The 21,335-nt window shown below is 35.3% G+C and overlaps 1 protein-coding gene across 2 annotated transcripts in view; it reads right to left on the bottom strand.

The window, feature by feature from the left end:
• The window catches only part of LOC145680648 (uncharacterized protein KIAA0930 homolog), a 42,045-nt gene extending 23,264 nt beyond the window's left edge, over positions 1-18,781 (bottom strand). For both annotated transcript variants that reach the window (XM_081751357.1, XM_081751358.1), the window contains exons 1-4: positions 18,624-18,781; positions 14,713-14,873; positions 11,863-12,042; positions 2,723-2,824 (exon numbers count right to left, since the gene is read on the bottom strand). In XM_081751357.1, the coding sequence (XP_081607483.1) occupies positions 2,723-2,824; positions 11,863-12,042; positions 14,713-14,873; positions 18,624-18,735 (555 nt within the window). In that variant the 5' untranslated portion in view covers positions 18,736-18,781. The remainder of the gene's footprint in view (positions 1-2,722; positions 2,825-11,862; positions 12,043-14,712; positions 14,874-18,623) is intronic.
• Between the last annotated feature and the right edge of the window lie 2,554 nt (positions 18,782-21,335).

Genomic DNA, 21,335 nt, shown 5'->3' with positions numbered 1-21,335 from the left:
TATATATGTCCATGCCATTGGGTCTTGGTTACCAAGTTGAGAAACGGAATTGTGTTATTTCAATCGTTTTTACACTTCGCAACATGAATCCGATCTTCATTTGTTATAAATTTCCTATAGACATCTCCAGAAATCTTTGAGTATATGACGAAAACAAAGAGAACTAACAGGCTAATAAGTCCGTTTGGACTAGACCACTAAATGTCTTGAAGAAAAGCATGTTTTAAATATCCTACAGAAATAATTACAACAAGTTTTAGGGTTATTGGTACCACTTTTTGCTGTTTATTGTATATTTTATGAATATCTTTCAATCTAAAGACAAAGAAACTTCGCAAGACTTCAAATTACTAGATTCCTCTATAATGAAAGCCAAAAAGAAAGAAAGAAAAAGAAAAGGTAAGCTTCCAATATTAAGACTACAACTACGTTACAGAGCAGTCAATTGCTCACTAATCGTTTGATTATGGTTTATGAATGCATGGTCTATAGATCATACGAATAGGGATTCGTGGCAAATCGTATACTATCAGTTTTCCTCAGAGCATATATGTACCTCGAAAGTAAATGGAAATAAAAGCACGTACAAGTTTTTATCGTTTATATATAACAAACTTTATATAAAGAAGTTACCCAATCTTCCAAATACACTAATATTGAACTTTCACAAAAGGACTAAGCTCGCCTCTAAGATACAGTCAGATTATGTCACAGGGTTCATTCCATTGTTTTTGGGATCTCTATTCAGGAAGAACTATTTTGGACGAATTTCTTCAAAATAATTAATCTAAAGTTTTTATTGGGCAAAACTGGGTTTTATTAAATTTTGTACGTGCATATAGAGCAGTATTCCTACTTAAAATACCACTTAAGCTCTTATGTTCTATTGTACACCTTTGGAAGGAAATTATGGAATTCCCTTGTCACAAAGGAAATCCGTGAAGACCCACTTGTGTTTCGTGTCACAGATTTTGCACTAGCGTATATTTCGATTTCTCGAATGGAGGAAGTAGACCCTATTACACTAAGGATTCAAGGGCCAGTAGTTTTGGCAAGTTTTTTTTTTAACTTCCCTCAAAACATGCCAGGCAAATACTAGGATAGTACCTCAAGTCAGGAGCCAGAGATGAAGAAAAGCGGCCTTACAAACTTTTTTGGCACAAATTGTGTTACGCACACACATCAAAATTATCATTCCCTAGAACCTAATATGTTTGGTTCAAAGTGTTTTTTCCCTACGTCCAGAGGGGATTTTTCTGGTGTTGTTTCTTTGTACATCTCGTGTTTAAGCGCGTGAGATTTAGATACTGTCATGTGACTAATCAAAGGTATCAATAGATTTTGATTTGTTTGTTTGCGGAACCCAAATATATTATAACAAGTATTACAAAATGTAGGTAAAAAAGCTGTCACGTAGCTACAAATGCTATCGAAGTCAAGTGAAGCATTAGTGAAGTTTGCCGCGACTATTGCGCTATTTGTAATGCGTATGATATTTGCAGCTATTGAAAGCATGATAGTGACATATTTGTGACTAATTTTATCATTACAAAATATTTTTAACCACTGCAATTAGAATCACACTAACAATTTCTATTATATATTCACGGATGCAGTGTATGGTGCAAATCTTTTGGACTACTGTATTGTTCAAGTGCTGCTGCCAAGTTGTAACTCGACAACATATTGAGCACTTAAAGGTCTGTTATTGTTATGCTTCATCATTTGGATCAGACCACATAAAACATTTAAACCGTTATTTAATAATTGATAATTTTCCGTTTAATCTTCCAAAGAGTCTGAAATACTGACTTTATTAGACTTATTCTAAAAATATTGACGAAATACTGATTTTGTCAAAAATATTGGGTTTACTGATTAGTTTGCATGCCTGCTACCTTCACCAGCCTCACTTCTAAATTACGTTTTGAATGTGAAGTATACGCCTACTATTTATAAAGGAAAATAGTTTCTTACTCCTTCTGACTTCATAAAAAAGAAAACTTATTATTACGCAGCATTCCCAAAACAGCCGAGTATTTACGATTGCATGCCTATGTGTATAACTTGTTCCCTTGCTTTGCATCTTAGGGCTTTCGCTAAGTTTACTCCTACCTTTTTGAATTTGGTGATCAACTTGAAGACAATAAAGAACACCAAAAATTTAGAAAAGTGAGTCAAACAGTATCTACATAAAAACTTTGAAAAAAATATTATATATGGTGAACGAGCCACTCCTTTGAGCAGGAGACAGACCGACGAATCTAAATTGAGAAATTTGAGTGCCCGGCAATTATTACAAACTGCGAACCAAGGTTTCTGATCTATAAGGAAAAGTCTGAAAACAGTTCTTAATTTATTTAATAGCATTTTGTAGATACTGCGCACCTAATTTTCTACATTTGTTATATTCTTCATTGCCCCTAAGTCATTCAATTTAGCGAAAAGCTTTAGCTATAGAATGAACCAATACAAACGTTAAGTCATGAACGGATAATGAAAGTATAATGAATATAATTAAATTGGCACAACTTAAATGTAGGCCGCAGATATTTATTATTATAAATCAAACTTATCATCGGCTGCCATTGATAACAACAATCATTACTCAAGATCTTAACAAGTTGTTGATTCGAACACCTGCTTTTATCTTACTTGTATTAAAAAATGTTTGGAAAATACATAAAATATAACTCTAATGCAGGAGTTTTTTTTCGATTACCTCATCAAAATTATCGACCATGAAACACACATGTGGATACGTCATCTCCTCTAGTTCACCTTTTGTATCCATTCTTCTTCTACTTGGAGATGCATAAACTTTCTGAAAACGAAATACAAATTATTATTTATTGTGTTTTGATACCCCAATTTCGTATTTTTAAAAAAAATAAAATATGCCAAATAATATTAGCACTAATAATACTTTTTATTGTTATATTTGCATACATACTTAAACCTGATGCTCTACCCATCACGACTCAGGAACTTACTATAACAAACTCTTTTGATCAGAGTATATAAACTTACTTATTAAAACTTAAATACACCGTATTTTAGTTTTAATAAATAAGTATATATATATACTCTGGTCAGAAAAGTTTTAGTTATTGTTATTGAACTTATGTTTCAATTTGAGTTGGACAGACATTTTATAACATAGCTTCTACAATAATGCATCACTTCATCACAACCAAAACACCGATATATATTTCGAATAATGAAGTCGTTATTATAACCAATACGCACCAATAACAATATTTCTAGTTTTCAAATACAACATATACTATTATAATCTCATTGGCATTACAATGTATTCGAAATGCGTCGTTTTAATAACCGAATTAGAAGTTAAACGAAATATAAAGTTTACCTTTCTACATTATGATTCGTGAAAGAAAATCACAGCAGGTTCAACAAACATGTGCTCAGCAGGCAGTAGAACTCTCAACAGATCGCCGATTCAAAAATGACACAAATATAAGCATCGATCTGAACTTATTTTCATCCGTTCCGAAAGATTGTTGGTTTGCATAGGAAGCAATTTTTCCCCATACCATGCTACGGGATTTGTACGCTCACTTTTCCTCTCGGTTACAATTTGTTTAGCATGATTTTTTTTTTTTTTTTTCACGCCACATTATAAAAAGTATGCGGCGCGGAGATCGGTAAGTAACAGTCGAGAAATACAAACTTGTTGAGCTGAGTAAGTTTTGTAAGACGTTTATAATGTAGTCTAATAATATTTTATATGAATTATGTATAACTGAAGTTGTCTATGTTTGTAGAATAATAAAATTACACCCACTGCTAAACATTGGTTTTACATTGAATTTTCAGTTATATCGTTCACAGCTTTCTAATTTTTGACTGTCTAATTTAATTGTCAAGTTTATGGCGTACAAAATTCATTTACAAAATCTATTTACATAGCCTCGAAGGAAATATTCTCCTTAAGATTTGAATTTCTTGCTGAATTCGAATATTTTTACTTCGGAATACTCCCAAAACACAATTTTGCGACTCTAAACTATTTTTTATTTTCTTCCGATAAGTTTTTTTCTATCAATTTCAAATTTTCTACGTTTAATAACGAAATTCATGGCTTAAATCATTTTTATCATTGCATAAGAAATCCACGGCTTTCGCGGTTGGGTAGGCACTCTGCTCGTACATTATTAACACTTTCGATCCTAGGGGTACTTAAATTGACAAAGTCCTGTGTCCTGGAGAAAATAAGTGTTATTAAAAAAATCATATCTTCTTAGGCTTTTATTCTAAATGGTTGAAACTTTCAGAAATGAAAGTAAAAGCACCAGTCTGCTTAAAAAAAAAAAAATGCCGGTTTAAGTACAAGATATATGTAAATAATTACTGCAAACAATAACTTAATTTCTTGAAAAGTAATAATGTTTGAGGGATGTGAATGATAAATGATACATATTCTTCAGTCCTCTTTGTAGAATGACTGAAAGGCATTCTTGGATCAGGTTTGCCAGCAGATAATCCACAAAGCATTCAAAATTACTTTCTCAAATAAAAAGCATACAAAATTCATTTTTGGTTGTTTTTTTAAATATTAAATGGTCGTGTCCTTCCCGAACGACAGTCGGATTTAACGAAAGTTTATAGCCTTCGTTCCGGAACTATAGTAGGATTGAAACTGTTAAAAGTTGGTACATTATGAATATGGTTTGAAGATTCCTTCGATTTCTCGATATTTGTTTAAAGTGGTCTTCCAGTGCTTAGCAGGTTACGATTCTATAAATCAATATAATCACTAAAAAAGAGAAAGCTGTACATTTACAAATACGAAGTACATTATGTATGGTCCGACATAAAACACATACACCGCTATTTGGAGGTGACAGTTCTAGCACTGAGTCTTCATCATAGAAAATCTGTCAACTGAAGCAAGTGCATTTCACTCTCTATTGACTGATGCTTTCACCTTCATTACACATCACAGCTCTACGCCGATTAAAATGGAAAATTTTCTAACTGCTATTAACTGTGAAACGATCTTCAAGGAACCTCACGCATTATCTTCTTTTGTCTATACAAATGTATAATGAATGATACAGTTCGCCTCGAAACATAACCATTTTTTCTTATCAGCAGTGAAACTGTAAAAAGGGCATTAGCATCCACGCGGGGTCTGTTGATGAGTCGGATGTTGTCACTACTACAAACAGTTAGCCGTCACCAGGAGGAACAAGTAAGACTGGCTTACTCTTCCTTTGAATAGTCTTTGGTGTTGCAAACTAATAAAAATGATTCAAAGTAGGAATAAAATACAACTCATTCAACGAAGTAGTTTCCTCATGTATTAATATATTATGATTATAATTTTTTTTTGTTTATGTCCTTTGAGTAACTTGGAATCAATCTCACATAAAACATTAGATCAAACATGGTTGAATATTACAATCGAAATTCTGATTCATATAAAATGATAAAATAAGAAATTTCAACCTCTTATTTTCAGTTTAAAGCATGTCCTTGCTTTCGCTATCTAATGAGGATTAATTCATACCGATGACAAGGTGATCGCTATTTCCATATATATATATATATATATATATATATATATATATATATATATATATATATATATATATATATATATATATATATATATATCTATATCGGGTGTTCCCAAAATAAGTGTTACAACTCTTGGGAGGTGACTCCTGCCACTGAGACAAGAAAAAAAGTTCTCTTGAACTTTCGGACGCCAATAGTTTGGAAACTATCCAACATAAAGAGGGCGGGTAAAAAATTCACTAAAGAAGTTATACCTGCTCTATTGAATTTTGCATGTTTCACAATCCTACCATGCACGCGCAAGGGATTCCCCAAAGGAACGTAGGGAGTCCCGGATAATCTACCAAATGAAACTTGGTCTAAATGGATATGAATTGATAGGGTTTCTACCAGGTAACAATAATTCGTTTGTATTAAGTCGATATCTGGAACAAATACAAAATGGCGGACACCTTCATACCCGTTGTGTGTGGTTGCATAATCGCCGGGTACGGATGCTGGCCAACAGTGAAGTTCTGAGTATTAAGTGTAGCGAAATTGTACTCAAATGCTCTACAAAGACATCTGGAGTGTCGGTAGAGCATAACAGATGAAGCACGGTGATTCACATGTGTGGTAACACGTAACGAAAAATGCCCAGAAATGCACTCATACTCAGTAAACATGAGTTCAAAGCGTTGGAAATGTAAGGTTTAGCGTCAAGAATATGAAAGCCATTGCCAGTTCACCAATAATATTCCTTCAAACCGATGCAATATGATATGCACGGTTGCATACCAATAAGGATGCAACAACTGAGGCCAAGTTGAAATTGTGCAATTGGACGCACTAAGAAACTGGGTAAACTAAATGAATGTCACTAGTGGGATCGCATGATCGATATTGAAATGTGGCCAATGTGTGTGTTGATATCAACATGTAGCTAATGGACAAATGTCAACATGTACCACTACTGCTGGGACACCGTCCCACGTACGAAAAATAGGAAAATAACTACTCGAGTATTGAATCTGAGGCCGTGGGTTTCCAGTAGGATTGGAAACTGCGACCACGCGAGCAAAAGCGAGTGCTCTAGCCGTGAGGTTCGAAGGAGCCTCACTTTATCTGTATTCATTTCTTTGAGGAGTACCCACTTTGTTTGGCAAGCGCCCTTGTACAGCCTCCCGACATGCTTGTGTGTTTTATTTTGTTACTCCTACTGCACAGTTGTAAACAATGAGAGCTTTAAGACGTTTCTTCCTATTTCTCATGTCGTTTTATTTTCCATATGTATCGTATTCCAGCTGTAGTGTTAAATGTGCCAAAAGGTTCAGTTTCGTCTTTGTCTTGGCATGTGCACTGTGTGTAAGATACGAATTTCTGGAGGTATTTTCCTATATTTCGAGTAAGTCATATCCCAGAAAACGTGGAACATGACACAAGTTTGTTATTTTCACTCTCCATCAGAATTTGAACAATGCATTAAGAGATTTCTTTTCATATGTGTCGACTGTGGGACAATGTGCCAAACAAAGAGGGACATTGATATAATCGTGTTCTATTTACGTTCTACCAAAAGGTGCACCAGATGTAATAGCAGAATGCACAACGTTATTTTCCTTGTTTTCGCACGTGAGACGGTGTCCCAACAGTAGTGCGACATGTTGACATTTGTCCATTAGCTACATGTTGATATCAACACACACATTGGCCACATTTCAATATCGATCATGCGATCTCACTAGTGACATTCATTTAGTTTACCCAGTCTCTTAGTGAGTCCAATTGCACAATTTCAACTTGGCCTCAGTTGTTGCATCCTTATTGGTATGCAACCGTGCACATCATATTGCCTCGGTTTGAAGGAATATTATTGGTGAATTGGCAATGGCTTTCATATCTTTGACGCTAATCCTTACATTTCCGACGCTTTGAACTCACGTTTACTGAGTATGAGTGCATTTCTGGGCATTTTTCGTTAAGTGTTACCACACACGTGAATCACCCTGCTTCCTCTGTTGTACTCTACCGACACTCCAGATGTCTTTGTAGAGCATTTGAGTACAAATTCGCTACACTTAATACTCAGAACTTCACTGTTGGCCAGCATCCGTACCTGGCGATTATGCAACCACACACAACGGGCATGAAGGTGTCCGCCATTTTGTATTTGTTCCAGATATCGACTTAATACAAACGAATTATTGTTACCTGGTAGAAACCCTATCAATTCATATCCATTTAGATCAAGTTTCACTTGGTAGATTATCCGGGACCCCCTATGTTCCTTTAGGGAATCCCTTGCGTGTGCATGGTAGGATTGTGAAACATACAAAATTCAATAGAGCAGATATGACTTCTTCAGTGAATTTTTTACCCGCCCTCTTTATGTTGGATAGTTTCCGAACTATTGGCGTCCGAAAGTCATTTTCCCATGCTTTCGGCACCTTGTAGATCCGAAACTATGTCCGATAGCAGAAAGTTCAGAAGAACTTTTTTTCTTGTCTCAGTGGCAGAAGTAACCTCCCAAGAGTTATTATTTTGCAACACCTGATATATATATATATATATATATATATATATATATATATATATATATATATATATATGGGTGATTCCACGAAAAAGGGAAATTTTCTGTCACGGGCATTTCTTCAAACCACTACTAGAAAAAATTACCTTATTTTAATTTTGTTTGGTAGTAACCGTCACAAAGTAGATATGCCATGTATAACAGTTTGCAAATATAACACGAAACATACATAAAAAATTAATTATTACCCAGATTTCTCAACACCGTGGGCTGTCACAGACTACAGTTGATTAATTTTAATCAATAAATTACAACTGAAGTCGCAAATCAAACATCATTTAATGGTATTAAATAGAAGAGAACACTTCAATGTTTCGGTTTTATGGAAAGTAAACCTTTATAACGATTATTTTCGAAAGCTTGACTATGCGTCGTTTCTGTCACCTCTATTTGGTCTCAACTCCATGGCATGAAAAAAAATTGTCATTGCTCTCAACAGATAGCATGATCGTCCACATTAGCAACACCCACAAGAAGACAAGGCAGACGTGTTTGACTGAAGAACAGAAAAAGTTGTGTGCATGTGTTAAAAGCTATAGGAAAAATATTTTTGTGTGTGGAAAGCAGGTGCGTACATTAATTGATTCTCAACACCATGGTATTTATTACTGAATGTATTTGTATGGTATATACCTTCTTTCCCTTGAGAAACCTACGCCTTAAAGTAGAAAATTCGTACACAATTACTCACATATATTGGTTAAAAAGTGGGCCGGTAAAGATAAATTATATTCAATTTTCTGAACTCCATGGTGCTCAACTCCATGTCCATCTGAAAACTAAGGAATCCACGGAGTTGAGACAAGTTCACGGAGTTGATAATTCTATAGTGTTTGTTATGCACATGCTCTTCCAAATATTTGTTCTTTCAACATATTGATAGAAATAAACTCGTTTATGGTCTAGTGACTAGTACGCTCGCCTTTCGTGCGTGGTTCTGGGTTTGTTTCCCGGTGGAATCTCAAAAATTAATGGTGTTTACTTCGCACAGTGAGGCAACTGAAAAACTCATTTGAGTAGAGATGTACTGAAACCTGATCGCGCAGACCATCACAACGGCCGTAGGAGCCGACACCCTGACTACGTGTCATTCACACTCAAAGGCCGGCTGGTGGGTCCTAGCCCATTTAAGGAGTGTTTCGCTAAAGTTCAGATTTGGGGCTATCAGGTAGCCGGAGGTAAAACTTCAGTCAAGTCAAGATGGTGTCTGTTTTTAACCTATTGACGTCTCAATCTATAAGTGTTATGCGCACCAACAAAAAGCTTTTAAAGAAGCAATAAGAAAAATATTTTTGCGCATGGAAAGCAGGTGTGTATATTAATTGATATTGGTTTATTTCCTCTCTTGATTGATTGATTGTTATATTAGTTCCTAAGTGAAGTCGTGACCCGACTACGGCAGGTCTCATAGTTTTGGAGCTATGGACCTTTCATCTTTTCGGCAACCTATAACTCCGAAAGGAAGCATTTGTGCACCCAGGTTGTCTATACTTTTCGTCTTATCTTGGTGTCAGGAATCAGCTTCCAAACGATGTGTGTATTGTTTTGAAACACCTTGTATATATACCGAATATACAAATACACTTAACAAATGTTGACAAAGTATTGCACTTTCGACGTGTTGACTTGATCACACAGAGAAGACAGACGGTTTACATAAGCTCAGAAAACAAATGAAGTAGACAATTAGACAATTATAGACAATTAGACAAGTACACAATTACAGGGTGCGGCACGTAAAACCGGCCCGTAAAGTGAACACATAAAATGAAATGTAATGTACTTATCCGGTACGGTTTTAACTTCAGTCCCCTTAAAACACGTCTGCAACTTCTCTCACTCGCATGAACCTGTTGACTCAATCTCCTGGTTGACTTTCGAGGACTTCTTGTCATTATCTCCTCCACCTGCATCTTTAATTCAGGTGTGCAGACAGATGGTCGTCTGTTCCTGGGAGCATTTTGAACCGATCCTGTACGCCGCCATTTTTCAATCAATTCCTGAATGGTGCCTTTTGCTGGCACAGAACGTCCTGGAAATTTCTCCCGAAACAAATTCTTTGTTTTCACAAAAGATCCAGTGAGAATGAAACTTCAACAATGGCAACACGCTCGGGTATCGAATACGGCATTACCACACACTGACACTCACCCGGCTTAACACAACGAGGCCTTTTTCTCAACTGGTTTCGACAAGTTTCACTGGCTGCGGCTGCACGTGACTGCTGCAGGTCACGTAAGTCGACCCGATCTCGACACGCCATCTCTTGGTAGGAAGGTAATTATTTAAGTGTTGCCAAAAACACAATATACCAGAATATTACAACGGGCCGGTTTTACGTGCCGCACCCTGTATAATCTTAATCACTTATAAGCCAAAACTTATCACCCAGATGTATCACGTTTCTCAACTCCACAGTAATTTTCAACTCCATGTTCACTAATCTCAACTCCGTGACCTATGGTCTCAACTCCGTGGATGCTGAAAAGTTTATTATTTTTTATTTACTACACCAATAACGATTCAGCTCTGCTGAACACCTAATTAACATGCACTTAGTAGTAGTAAGTGCATCTGATATTTTTTTCGAAATAGGCGACCATCAACAGAACAAAAATTTTCCAAGTGAAAATTTCCCTTTTTCGTGGAATCACCCATATATATATATATATATATATATATATATATATATATATATATATATATATATATATGTGTGTGTGTGTGTGTGTGTGTGAAAATTGCAAGATAAAATGGCTTTCTTTGATGTCCTCGACATATTGTATGTATTCTCCTTATTTTTCAGGAACAACAAAGTTTTCTGTTACATACTCTAAAAGCATCCTAACATTTGATATCACAAATGGAACAAACTACACTAAAAGGGAGGAGACTCGAACTGCCCACTCGTTAGCCCACAGCCTAGCACCATATAGTACAACAAACACCTGTTAACGCACTAAAAACTCCCGAGGTGAGAAGACCTCGAATTTCAAAATGTATTGCTTATTCCTTCATGTCATCGGGAGCAGAGAAAGGTTACTCTACTCAATAACATTTGCATGGTTCCCGGCATATTTTATATGTAGGTATTATATGTTTTACAGTTGAACATCGTAGAATATTTTTTTTTTTTTTTCATAAATTGTCAGATGATGTGGGCTAGCTGCAAAGTCTAGCTACCCAAATATAAGTCCCTCTGAATTACACTAATATAATTAATGCAAAAACTGCGAATACTAGAAGTAACAAGAATTGTACCATACTATTGTGGTAGCTGTAATGGCCATACTGAGGGTAAACTGCAGTCCTTCCTCTGTTACAATGGTAAGGATGGAAGATGGTTAGAAAAAAGGATTTATGGTAAGAGCTTGGCCTGCGAGGAGGAAGTTGGTTTTGCTTTTCGACAATCTTTAAATTAATATCACTTTGCAATTAGTTACTAATTTCAAAGTTAACTTAAAATTGATTTATAACATGGAACTAACATTTCTGGGCTACAGCCGACGAAGACAATGGCCAGGGATGTAGCGTAAGTTCAATTAGTTTATACGTGAGCAGCGCAGTTCCTAATGCCCAACTAACAATAGACAGAGTTCCACTAACTCTTAACTGAAGCACGTGGTACGTTAAACTCAAAACTCTTAATTGAAGCAACTCGCCAAATATCTAACAATGCAAAGTAAACAATTCTTTGTCTTTACCGGGAACTAAATCCAGGGGAAAAAATAGATGTAACATACCTGAGAATGTCGTTTTAAAACTTGAAGTTCTTTGGGACTAGTCCGTGTACATATTGCTAATGTTAACGTATAATCAAACTGATGAATAATGAGGTTCAGGTACACAGTTTCTTCCCAATCTACATCAGGATCTCCTATTGGAAGTTTCCGACTATCTTTACGGAAAACATCTACTTCTGTCTGGCAGGAGAGAGGCGCAAAAGTCGACATTAGTACTAGAAATAATGTTCTATTGCATATATATTGCACACTATATTCTTTGTAATTCACAAAATAATCATGTGATACTAGAAAAAACACTTCAACATATAAATAAATAAAATAAAATTTACTACTATTAATCTAGTACACAATACACCTTTCAAAGTAATTTACTATTGATTTTGATATGATAACGCAAAAGAGAGCTTGAGAAAAATCGATGTTGCTTAAAGACATATTATCGGTAAGTTTCCTGCACTGTAGAAATAATTTAAAGCCGAGCTGTCTTTTTATTAACTATGAATTTACCATAGAAAAAATACGTTTGATGGGCTGCTGAAGCATTGTTGCAGGTCTTCCTTGTTCTGCATTTGCTCATAGTTAATAAAAAAGATAGCTCAGTTCTAAACTGTTTTTACAGTACAGGAAAGTTACAGATAACCTCTATTACTCTATCATGTAAATTTTCGAAAAAGTCCATTTCTTAAGGATATGTACTGATGAAGGCGACAAATTAACGTTGAAATGTCGACGGTATAGATTACCACTATCTACTGGTCGGGAGTTTACGTGAGTACACACTTTTGGATTCGATCGTTTGCCATATATATAATTTATTAATTTAATTACCATATTTCGGTTCATTATTTTTCCTTGCACTTTTATTTTATTCACTTACTGAAATGTTATTCAGTTCAGGAACTAACACCATAGTACCAAAATTTAGGTAAGGCTTACAGTAGTAATACCTTATGTTTTTACTTGGAAGCTAATGAAAACTGTACCCACTTGAAAATCAAAGACCAGACGCAACTATTGATAATATCTATCAATGCCTAATATAGTTCTATTTATTCTTATTATATAAGGAGGCACATCATAATAGTACTGGGAAATATTTCTCTTGAACCCAGGTTACAATTTCTTAAAGAACATAAAAGATATGCGATCCTGCACACAGATTTTATGATTTTGTGGACTGCTGAAAGAAAATGGGAATGCCTCTATTTTAACTGGTGATCTGTAATTTACTACTCCGTATTGATACAATTTATCACACTTTTTTAATTTCCACTGTGTTGCTATACTTAGTATGTGAAGAGCTTATAGAAAAGATATTTTAAAAAGTTGCCGCTTGTTTCTGATGAGGGATGCCTGATTGAAGCATTCGAAATATCGAAATCATGATGTCCCCTAACAATATTAAAAAGGTAAGTAAATTCGTTACGGAGATCAAAAGTATTTCACTTGATAAATGTAACTACCTAAATGCATATGAACTGTCATCTTATCATTATCACTAAATATTACTTACGATTTGGTTATCATTGACGGGCCGTTAACAATGGAGAAAAATTACGTTAATTCACAGTACCATAATGGATTATCTTGTACGCGTCAACCAGTACGATAGGCTTCGGAAATCACTAAGGAATTTTTCGATTACAATAATGAATCATTTCACTGCTAATCGACTGTTTGGACAGCGCGTAGTACACAACCAGCACACAATTATCATGGCTGACATTTTCCGAGCTAAGTCTCAGTTATTGTGAGGTTAAAGACAGTTGGCGTCTGACATATGGCTACACTAATTGTAAACAAAATGAATAGGAGAGTTGTTCACCAAAACCTGTAGTATTCTTTCATGCAGTTCCTAGCCAAACAAGTATACAATCAACTGCAAGTACAGTTAAAAAATCTCAATAACAGACGCCACTAAAACATGATTATTTGTTCTAATGAGAGATAGCCGTTCCAGACAGATTACATAAATAGTCTTCTTTCACCGTATACAGAAAATGCATTACTAAATGTAAATGTTGACATGGTCTAATACCATAATACTGTACTCAGTGTTCGAATTACTGGGGAATGAAGAGGAAATCTCTCTCTCTCTGTAAAGAAGCAGAAGTGTCACTGGGGGAAGTTTCTATTTGGGAAATTGTACTGCAAAATATAAAGTTTGTGTGATAATCTCCTTCTCAAACACATATCACAACTCCATAGAAGTCCGTTCACACACTGACTAAAAGTAATGTGACTCTACAAGAACAAGTCAGAATTATTATTAAACACTGAAAATGTAGACAGAACTAACCAATCATAACGGTTTATGAATTTACTGAGGAAAAGTTTATAACAGTTGTCTGACATAGAAACCTATGGATACTAGGTTCTGATAGGAATTTGGTTGTAATTGATGGAACGGCTAAATGGATCGATTGAAGAATTATTTTCAAATTGCAGAAAATATATTCAGTGCCACATACGTATGATCTGAGATGAATTCCTACATGTTAATAAGAGATTGCTACAGCGTTGAAGGTAAGAGAAGACTCTACGTGTCCGTAAAAAGAAGTGCTATGTGACATAGCAAGTTTGGCTGTATTATGGTGTTCGTAAAGAGATGTTTCAATGTACTGTTATTTTTATTATTTGGAAATCATACGTTACAAATCATCCTGTCATATCATTACGATTATAAATGATGACTTGTTACATGTTCTAAGTTTGTCGCGTTGAGGAGCCTTAAGGAATAGCGTCTTCATCATACTGTGTGTTGTGACCAATTGTCAGACTCCAGGAACCGCCCAATTCTTACTTCTACATTTAACCTAATGTTTATTTATTAAGTTTCAGACTTACTTCAAACTTTGGGAGATATCTAGATGTGCCTTTAACGTGTCGCTTACGCACGAAAAACAATAAATCGTCGCAATCTATACTCCTATCAGTTTCAAACAAAAAATGCCTCACAAACAAGTCAGTCCAGTATGTGGTGCCATGAAGCATAACGAATCCGGAATCTGAAACAAACAATTACAATACATTACAATTACAAACAATTACAAATTACAATATTCACAAAATTTTAAAAAGCAATAATAACAAAAAATCGAACAAAACTGACCGAAAAGCATTATTTGTCCATTGCGTGTATTAGTCAACCAAGCATTCATTCACGTTTGGTGATGTCACTAGTGCTCCCCTAATAAACGAAAATAAAGAGAACATACATTGCGTAAGGCATACGCATATTTGTATGGGTAAGGCTTATAAATACCAAGAATACGGACGATACATAGACTTCATTACATATTATTATACAGAAGTGGTTGATAATTTCGACTTTTTAGTTTTCGCTTCTCTACTCAATTAGCAATGGATTTTGTTTAAAGGTGCCAACTGCTGAGGTAAGGTTCTTACAAAGTTCAAGATCTGAGATAAAACACTTAGTAGCTACGACAGAGAGCAAGGGGAAGACAGCTTGGTAAAAATGTACCACAGAAGGGATACCAAACATGCCGGGAAAGTTTATTATTAACCAAGAAAACAAAAGAAAGGACACCAAAATAGGCTTACCTCATATTATAATGAAATAAAATGAAGGTGTGTCAATATTTCGGCTGCAAATCGTCAATTTACACGATCATTGCGTGCAAACTGATGTAACATAAAAATGAAATGTAAGTTTCCCGCAAACATTAATAACTTACTTTAACACTTTTTTTTTTTTTTTTTTTAAATCGGCAGTACAAAATGAATGTTCGCAACCCATTCAGACTACCTATTATGTTAGAGGTGCTATACTATCTTAGTTGGTCACAGATTTGTAAAATTTACAGAAGAAATGTCTAATGTTACTTCAAAATGGAATGAATATATATCAATATATATGGGGAATCTTACCTCTGACATACCTAATAACGTTAAAAAAACCTTACACTTATGCTTTTCATCACGTAATAGTCCATGAACTGAATTCCTTTGTCAATGCTACTTGTTAAGAAGCCTCATCCCAGCGAAATTAAAATACCACTAATTTTACAGTAATTATGTGATATCTTCAAATAGATAAAAGATAACCGAAATATGGAACAAGAGCGTCCTAGACAATATTATTTTGCGTGAGGTACCGTTATCGCAAGTCACCTAGTGGCTTTCCGTTTTCAACCGTTTACAAACGCGAAAATAAATGCCGATTTTCAAAATAGTTCGAAATCGAAAGCAGGTAAGTGAGTCGTGATAATGGTATCTCATGTAAAATAATATTGTCTAGGGCGGTCTTGTTCCACACTTCGATTGTCTTTTATCTATTTGAAGATATCACATATTTACTGAAAAATTAGCGGTATTTTATTTTCGCTGGGATGAGGCCTCTTAAGTCACGATCGGTAACAATAAATCTCTTCTACATGTAAAGCATCTAGTAACATGGGAATCACAGTGGTTTCCACTTCGTCGCTTACGCGCATATATATCCAAAATCACTGACGCGCCTGCTCATTACGGATGCACTACCGCTCAGGACCACCAGCTACGCCCAACTTTTAAGTGGGATAGACATAATTAGTGATTTTTGTGTCCAGTTTTGCTCTGTTGTTTTATGGTATATGTTGGCATGTTGTATTTATACCCGTAACAGTTAAGTCCTCCTAAAGTAAATCTGCACACACGACTGCAAAGCCTCCCACAAGAAACAATTCATACGACAGAAGTGCACTTCCAGATGAAAGAATTAGCTACGCATTTCATATCTTTATGTATGATTACGTAACATAAGATAGCATGTTGTGTTAAAAAAAAAAAAAAAAAAAAAAAAAAAAGACCTACAAATCAAATGTAGAAGTAACAGCTACACGAAAAACAGTTTGTTCTTCGCTTTCTGTACTAAAAGTCCTGAACCCCACCTTTACTTTCTTGAGATCTTGAAAAGCTAGAGTTCCTTTATAATTATAGAACATACAAAAAGTAGTGACAACACTGATCTCATATCAGAGGGCTACGTCTCAGTATTACTAGAATTACGTAGCTGATAAGGAAATGTGATACAATGATGTGTGGCGAGTGGCTACGACTATGTGTTATTCAGTCAAAAGTAGCAATGCTCCAAAGTAGAGGAGGAAAGTGGAAACACCTAGCAATACATTTCACGACAGACGAACAACATACGTAGATTAAGACTGAAGGGCTGTACAATGTTCTCAGAAACTTCGACACAAGAAAAGACTCATCCGCGCTATACGGTGGTCCCTGTGAAACTTTTACGAAGATTTAAGTGCTGACACTGACTTTCATACGTGACAGAAGGTGATAGAGATGGGACGACGATCACATCGAAGGAACATAATAAGTGATCTTCTGAACGTAAGGGTAGGTACGAATTATAACAATGCTGCCACTATCTTCTATTTATCCCTTGTATTACAGTAGTATCAATTTCCGTAAATTAACCTCTGTTTAATGTAGCCATATGGGTAATAGTATACATGAGAACCCCCTGTCTTCCGTGCGCGAGGATACTTCATATTATATATTTATACATTACCAAATTAAATCATTGCGTTGTCTTCATTATATGTGCTTAACATTCTATTTTTACTTTCTAGAATAAATTTTGTTGATTTCGATTCGAAAAATGTTAAATATTTTTAAATTTATATCATGATGCAGACCAAAATCCTTGTTGCATATAAAGTAATGCGCTATAGCATATAAAGTACAAGGGCAAATAGGTACGTTCTTTTTTATTTTCGTATCAGTGGATAAGTAAATGAAAGTGGGTTTGTTACCCCCTTTCTAAGTTCGTAGATACTCAATGAATAATCCCTAAAAGTATGAGCGTCCAGCTTCTTCTGGAACTCAGACGGTCTTACGTATACTATATCCGCCATATGAAGTATCCTCAAATCTGACATTCTCAATTCATCACCCCACCTACTTAACTGCCTTTCTTAATCAGGAGGAAAAGTAACTATCCAGTCCATTCCTGCCTTACTATTGGACACAATAGCTGCGCCAAGTAAAACGCTAGAAGTTGCATTAGATTAGAACAATTATATGTAGCATTTTAGCACGCAATTCTCCATAATATACACATCAACTCACAGAAACGAGTCAACGCTCTACAATACCCACACCATACCAGCTCCGTCCTGCCCGACTCGGTTAGATAGCATTCGTGCTTTTAAGTGATGATCTGCCACACGTTGGTTTGTGTTTTTTGTACTATATATTTTATGACGTATGTTCCGATACTGTACTTATACGCAAATCGTGGAAAAATTATAATTTTTCGCCCAGCGCAGTATTTAGGAAGGCAATAAGAAGGAAGTGAAAGAATTATAATTTTTTCAAAATTCCTTCAAGTGTTATGTCTAAATTTAACCTGCACGTCATATTTTTCATTGTCTTTTGAGTTCTCCACTAATATTGAAAAATGTGGGTGACTTTTGCGAAGAGCCAAATGTATTTGCATACGCTCACGAGCAATACTTGCTTGTGGTTTGACGTAAACCACAGCCACACAGTTCGACTCCCATACATTGTTTATAAACATCTTGTGTATAATATCAAAACCCGAACTCACAATTTTAAAGGTCATGGGAAAGATCTCTTTGCAGCACCAATTAAATTTATTCTGCAATTCAGCTGTTGTGCTTATAATGGCTTACTACTAAAATCTACAGTCAATCCCAATACCATCCATGCTTTTGTCATTATTATTATATATAATCGTAACATATCAGACTACAACAAAATACAAATCGTCTTACCATCTTTCAACAATTGTCTCATTTCTTTTGTCCGCTGAAAGTTAATTTCTTCCAGTAATTGTTCCAATATTGTAGTGGATTTAACCACTGGACACTCACTCCTTAACGCCATTTTAGCAGATGACAACAAAAATTACCCACTCACACTATAGCCAGGCCGTTTTAGGGCCACATTCCGTAGCATAAACGCAACGCAAAATATGAAAAAAAAAAAAAAAAAAACTATGAATCGCTTTCTCGATTACCTTACAGAAAAAGTCAAATTTAGTGTTACGTTGACGCAATCCATTGAAAATGAGACATTTGGGGGTCATTCCGTACCAGATTCAGGAAGATTCTGAATACCTGCAATGTAACGCAAAAGTCAATGAAACTGCGACGTACATATTCCGCAAATTTTGCTATGCGTTAAGAAAACGATTATAGAAGTGTTCATTAGTCTGGCAGCCAGACAAACAAGGAAATAGAAGTAAGGAAAATAATGACTCATCGAGCATGTCAACACAAAATGACCAAACGAAAATAGGGCTAGCTCAGGAGAGTAATGCTCCCGGAAGTGGGAACGAAAAACACAGTTCTGATTGGTTGGCGTTATCCATTTCTTGCCACGTTGCATTCCAATAGCAGACATCAAACAATTGTTGCTGCCGGTCTTCGTGGCCGAGTGGGCTAGCGCTATATGCTAATAACAAAAATCTCTTTTGGCGTGCGTTACATTTTTATAACACTTTTTAAATTAAAATAATATGAAAATAATGCTCAAAAAAGTGATTTACTTACTTTTGTGCACATAAGTAGTAGTAGTAGTAGGAACGGGTTAGAAGCCCCGCAGGGCTCGTTTTGTTCCCCTTGTACTCCATGATATAGGGCTCGTTTTGTTCCCCTTGTACTATACAGGTATGATATAAATTTTGTGACCAACTTAAAACAACTGGCTAGAATAGCGCGTAAAATAGCTGGCTACGGTAGCGCGCGAAAAACGTACTTCCGGGAGCATTACTCTCCCGAGCGGGTCGTATTAAAATAGTCTGAACAATATTCGGCACGATCGTTCTACATTGTGTCATTGAATGGAGATTTCCATTATTTTCCTTTTTTTTTTTTAGTTTCTCTAATTTATTTATTCAAAGTCATATTCTCCTATTACAATTACGAGTTAATGTATTCAATAGACTGGAATAGTGGTGACGTCATTACCTCTCCGTTACCATGGTGATCGCCATTTTGTTTTCTATACAAACGTGCGTGTGTAAATGAGGTGTTGAGTAAACAATGGCTGTGAAATTATTTAGAATTTTTAAATACTTTGAGAACGAAGTAAAGTTGGTGGAAACAGGCGAAAATGCTCTTGAATCAAATCGCATATCTTCCATAATGTATGCTGGTGAATTTAAATATTTAAAAGCAGAGTGGAGGCAAACATGAAGAAATGAAATTGAGGTAAGTTTGTATCCATTATTTGTTAATATAAATGCCTCGATGTATTGCACAGAAGGGGAACAAACCTTATATAAAGTTCGTGTTGATTTATCTGTATTATGTAATATTACAATTGTGTGTTCTGATCGAATCATATTTGCTCATTTATTTTGCCTTAGTAATTTTACGTTTACGATTAAGAATTTTATGTTGCCTACAGAATATTGAAAATCTTTAGTAAAGAATTCTAGGATATTGCTTGTTCCATTTCTGCTCAATTACATTAATGTTTACAATCAAATACATAACACATCGCTATTTATGCGTTATTTCTCAGCCTTTGCTCGTGTTTGTATAGAAAATAAAATGGCAATCACCATGGCAACGAAAAGGATGTGACGTCACACTATTTCAGTCTATTATTAAATCAATATTTATCTAAGATTCAACATAACCTTCTTATTTCTTATTCAACATAACCTTCTTATAACCTCTTATATGGCGTTCAGAACACAACGAAATAAAGTCCATTATCAGAGTTAAGAGAAAAGGAGAGACAAAGTTTGTACAGTACGCTTAAGTAAATAGAAAAGTTAATACTGTTTTTTACATTATAAAAGTTGTATTTTTTATTTTATAAAATGTGAACCTATATCATCTTTTTTTGCTAATTAACACATATTACTTGCTAGTTGCTACATATACTTTACATAAATATATAATAAGGATAATGACAGTGACATTGGCAGAAAAAGCAACTAGTATTATTTTTTGTGTAGAACAAATTAACTTCATAACTGAAAACAGCGAATAAATCCATCCTCCGCATGTTTGGAAGTAACAGGAGAAAATATCACGGAGTTGACTACATTTAGTTTACAAAATTTTCAGTCGAAAGTGTTCATAAATTCAGGTTCATCTTAAATAAAATACGTCTTCCATTTTTGAAGAAGGGAAGGAAATTAAAATGCTGACCGCATTACCTCTCTGTATTGCTAAACTAATACGCTGAAGTGAAAATTGTGCACTTCTCGTATCTCCCGTCTTGAGGTTTAAGTTCGACCCAATTTCCTTTAGGAAATCCCTAGCTTCCCGGCTAAAAACTCCCATAGTTCCTGTAGCAAATGAACATACGATCTTCTTTTAATTTTGAATGTTTGGAGTGTTTTCGTTTACAGGCTGTCTCAGCAGCATTTACTGCCTCTTTACATGATGAAGGTAAATGAGAAGGTGCAAAAGTGCCAACACATGTGACGTCCCATACCAGTCCTTGCCCCATTTTCCAAGGGGTTA

Source organism: Thermobia domestica, chromosome 3 (assembly GCF_964235325.1).
Source record: "Thermobia domestica chromosome 3, izTheDome1.hap1.1, whole genome shotgun sequence".
Lineage (NCBI taxonomy): Eukaryota > Metazoa > Arthropoda > Insecta > Zygentoma > Lepismatidae > Thermobia > Thermobia domestica.
Note: the sequence above shows the minus strand (reverse complement) of the source record. Positions and strands in the feature narration are given on the sequence as shown.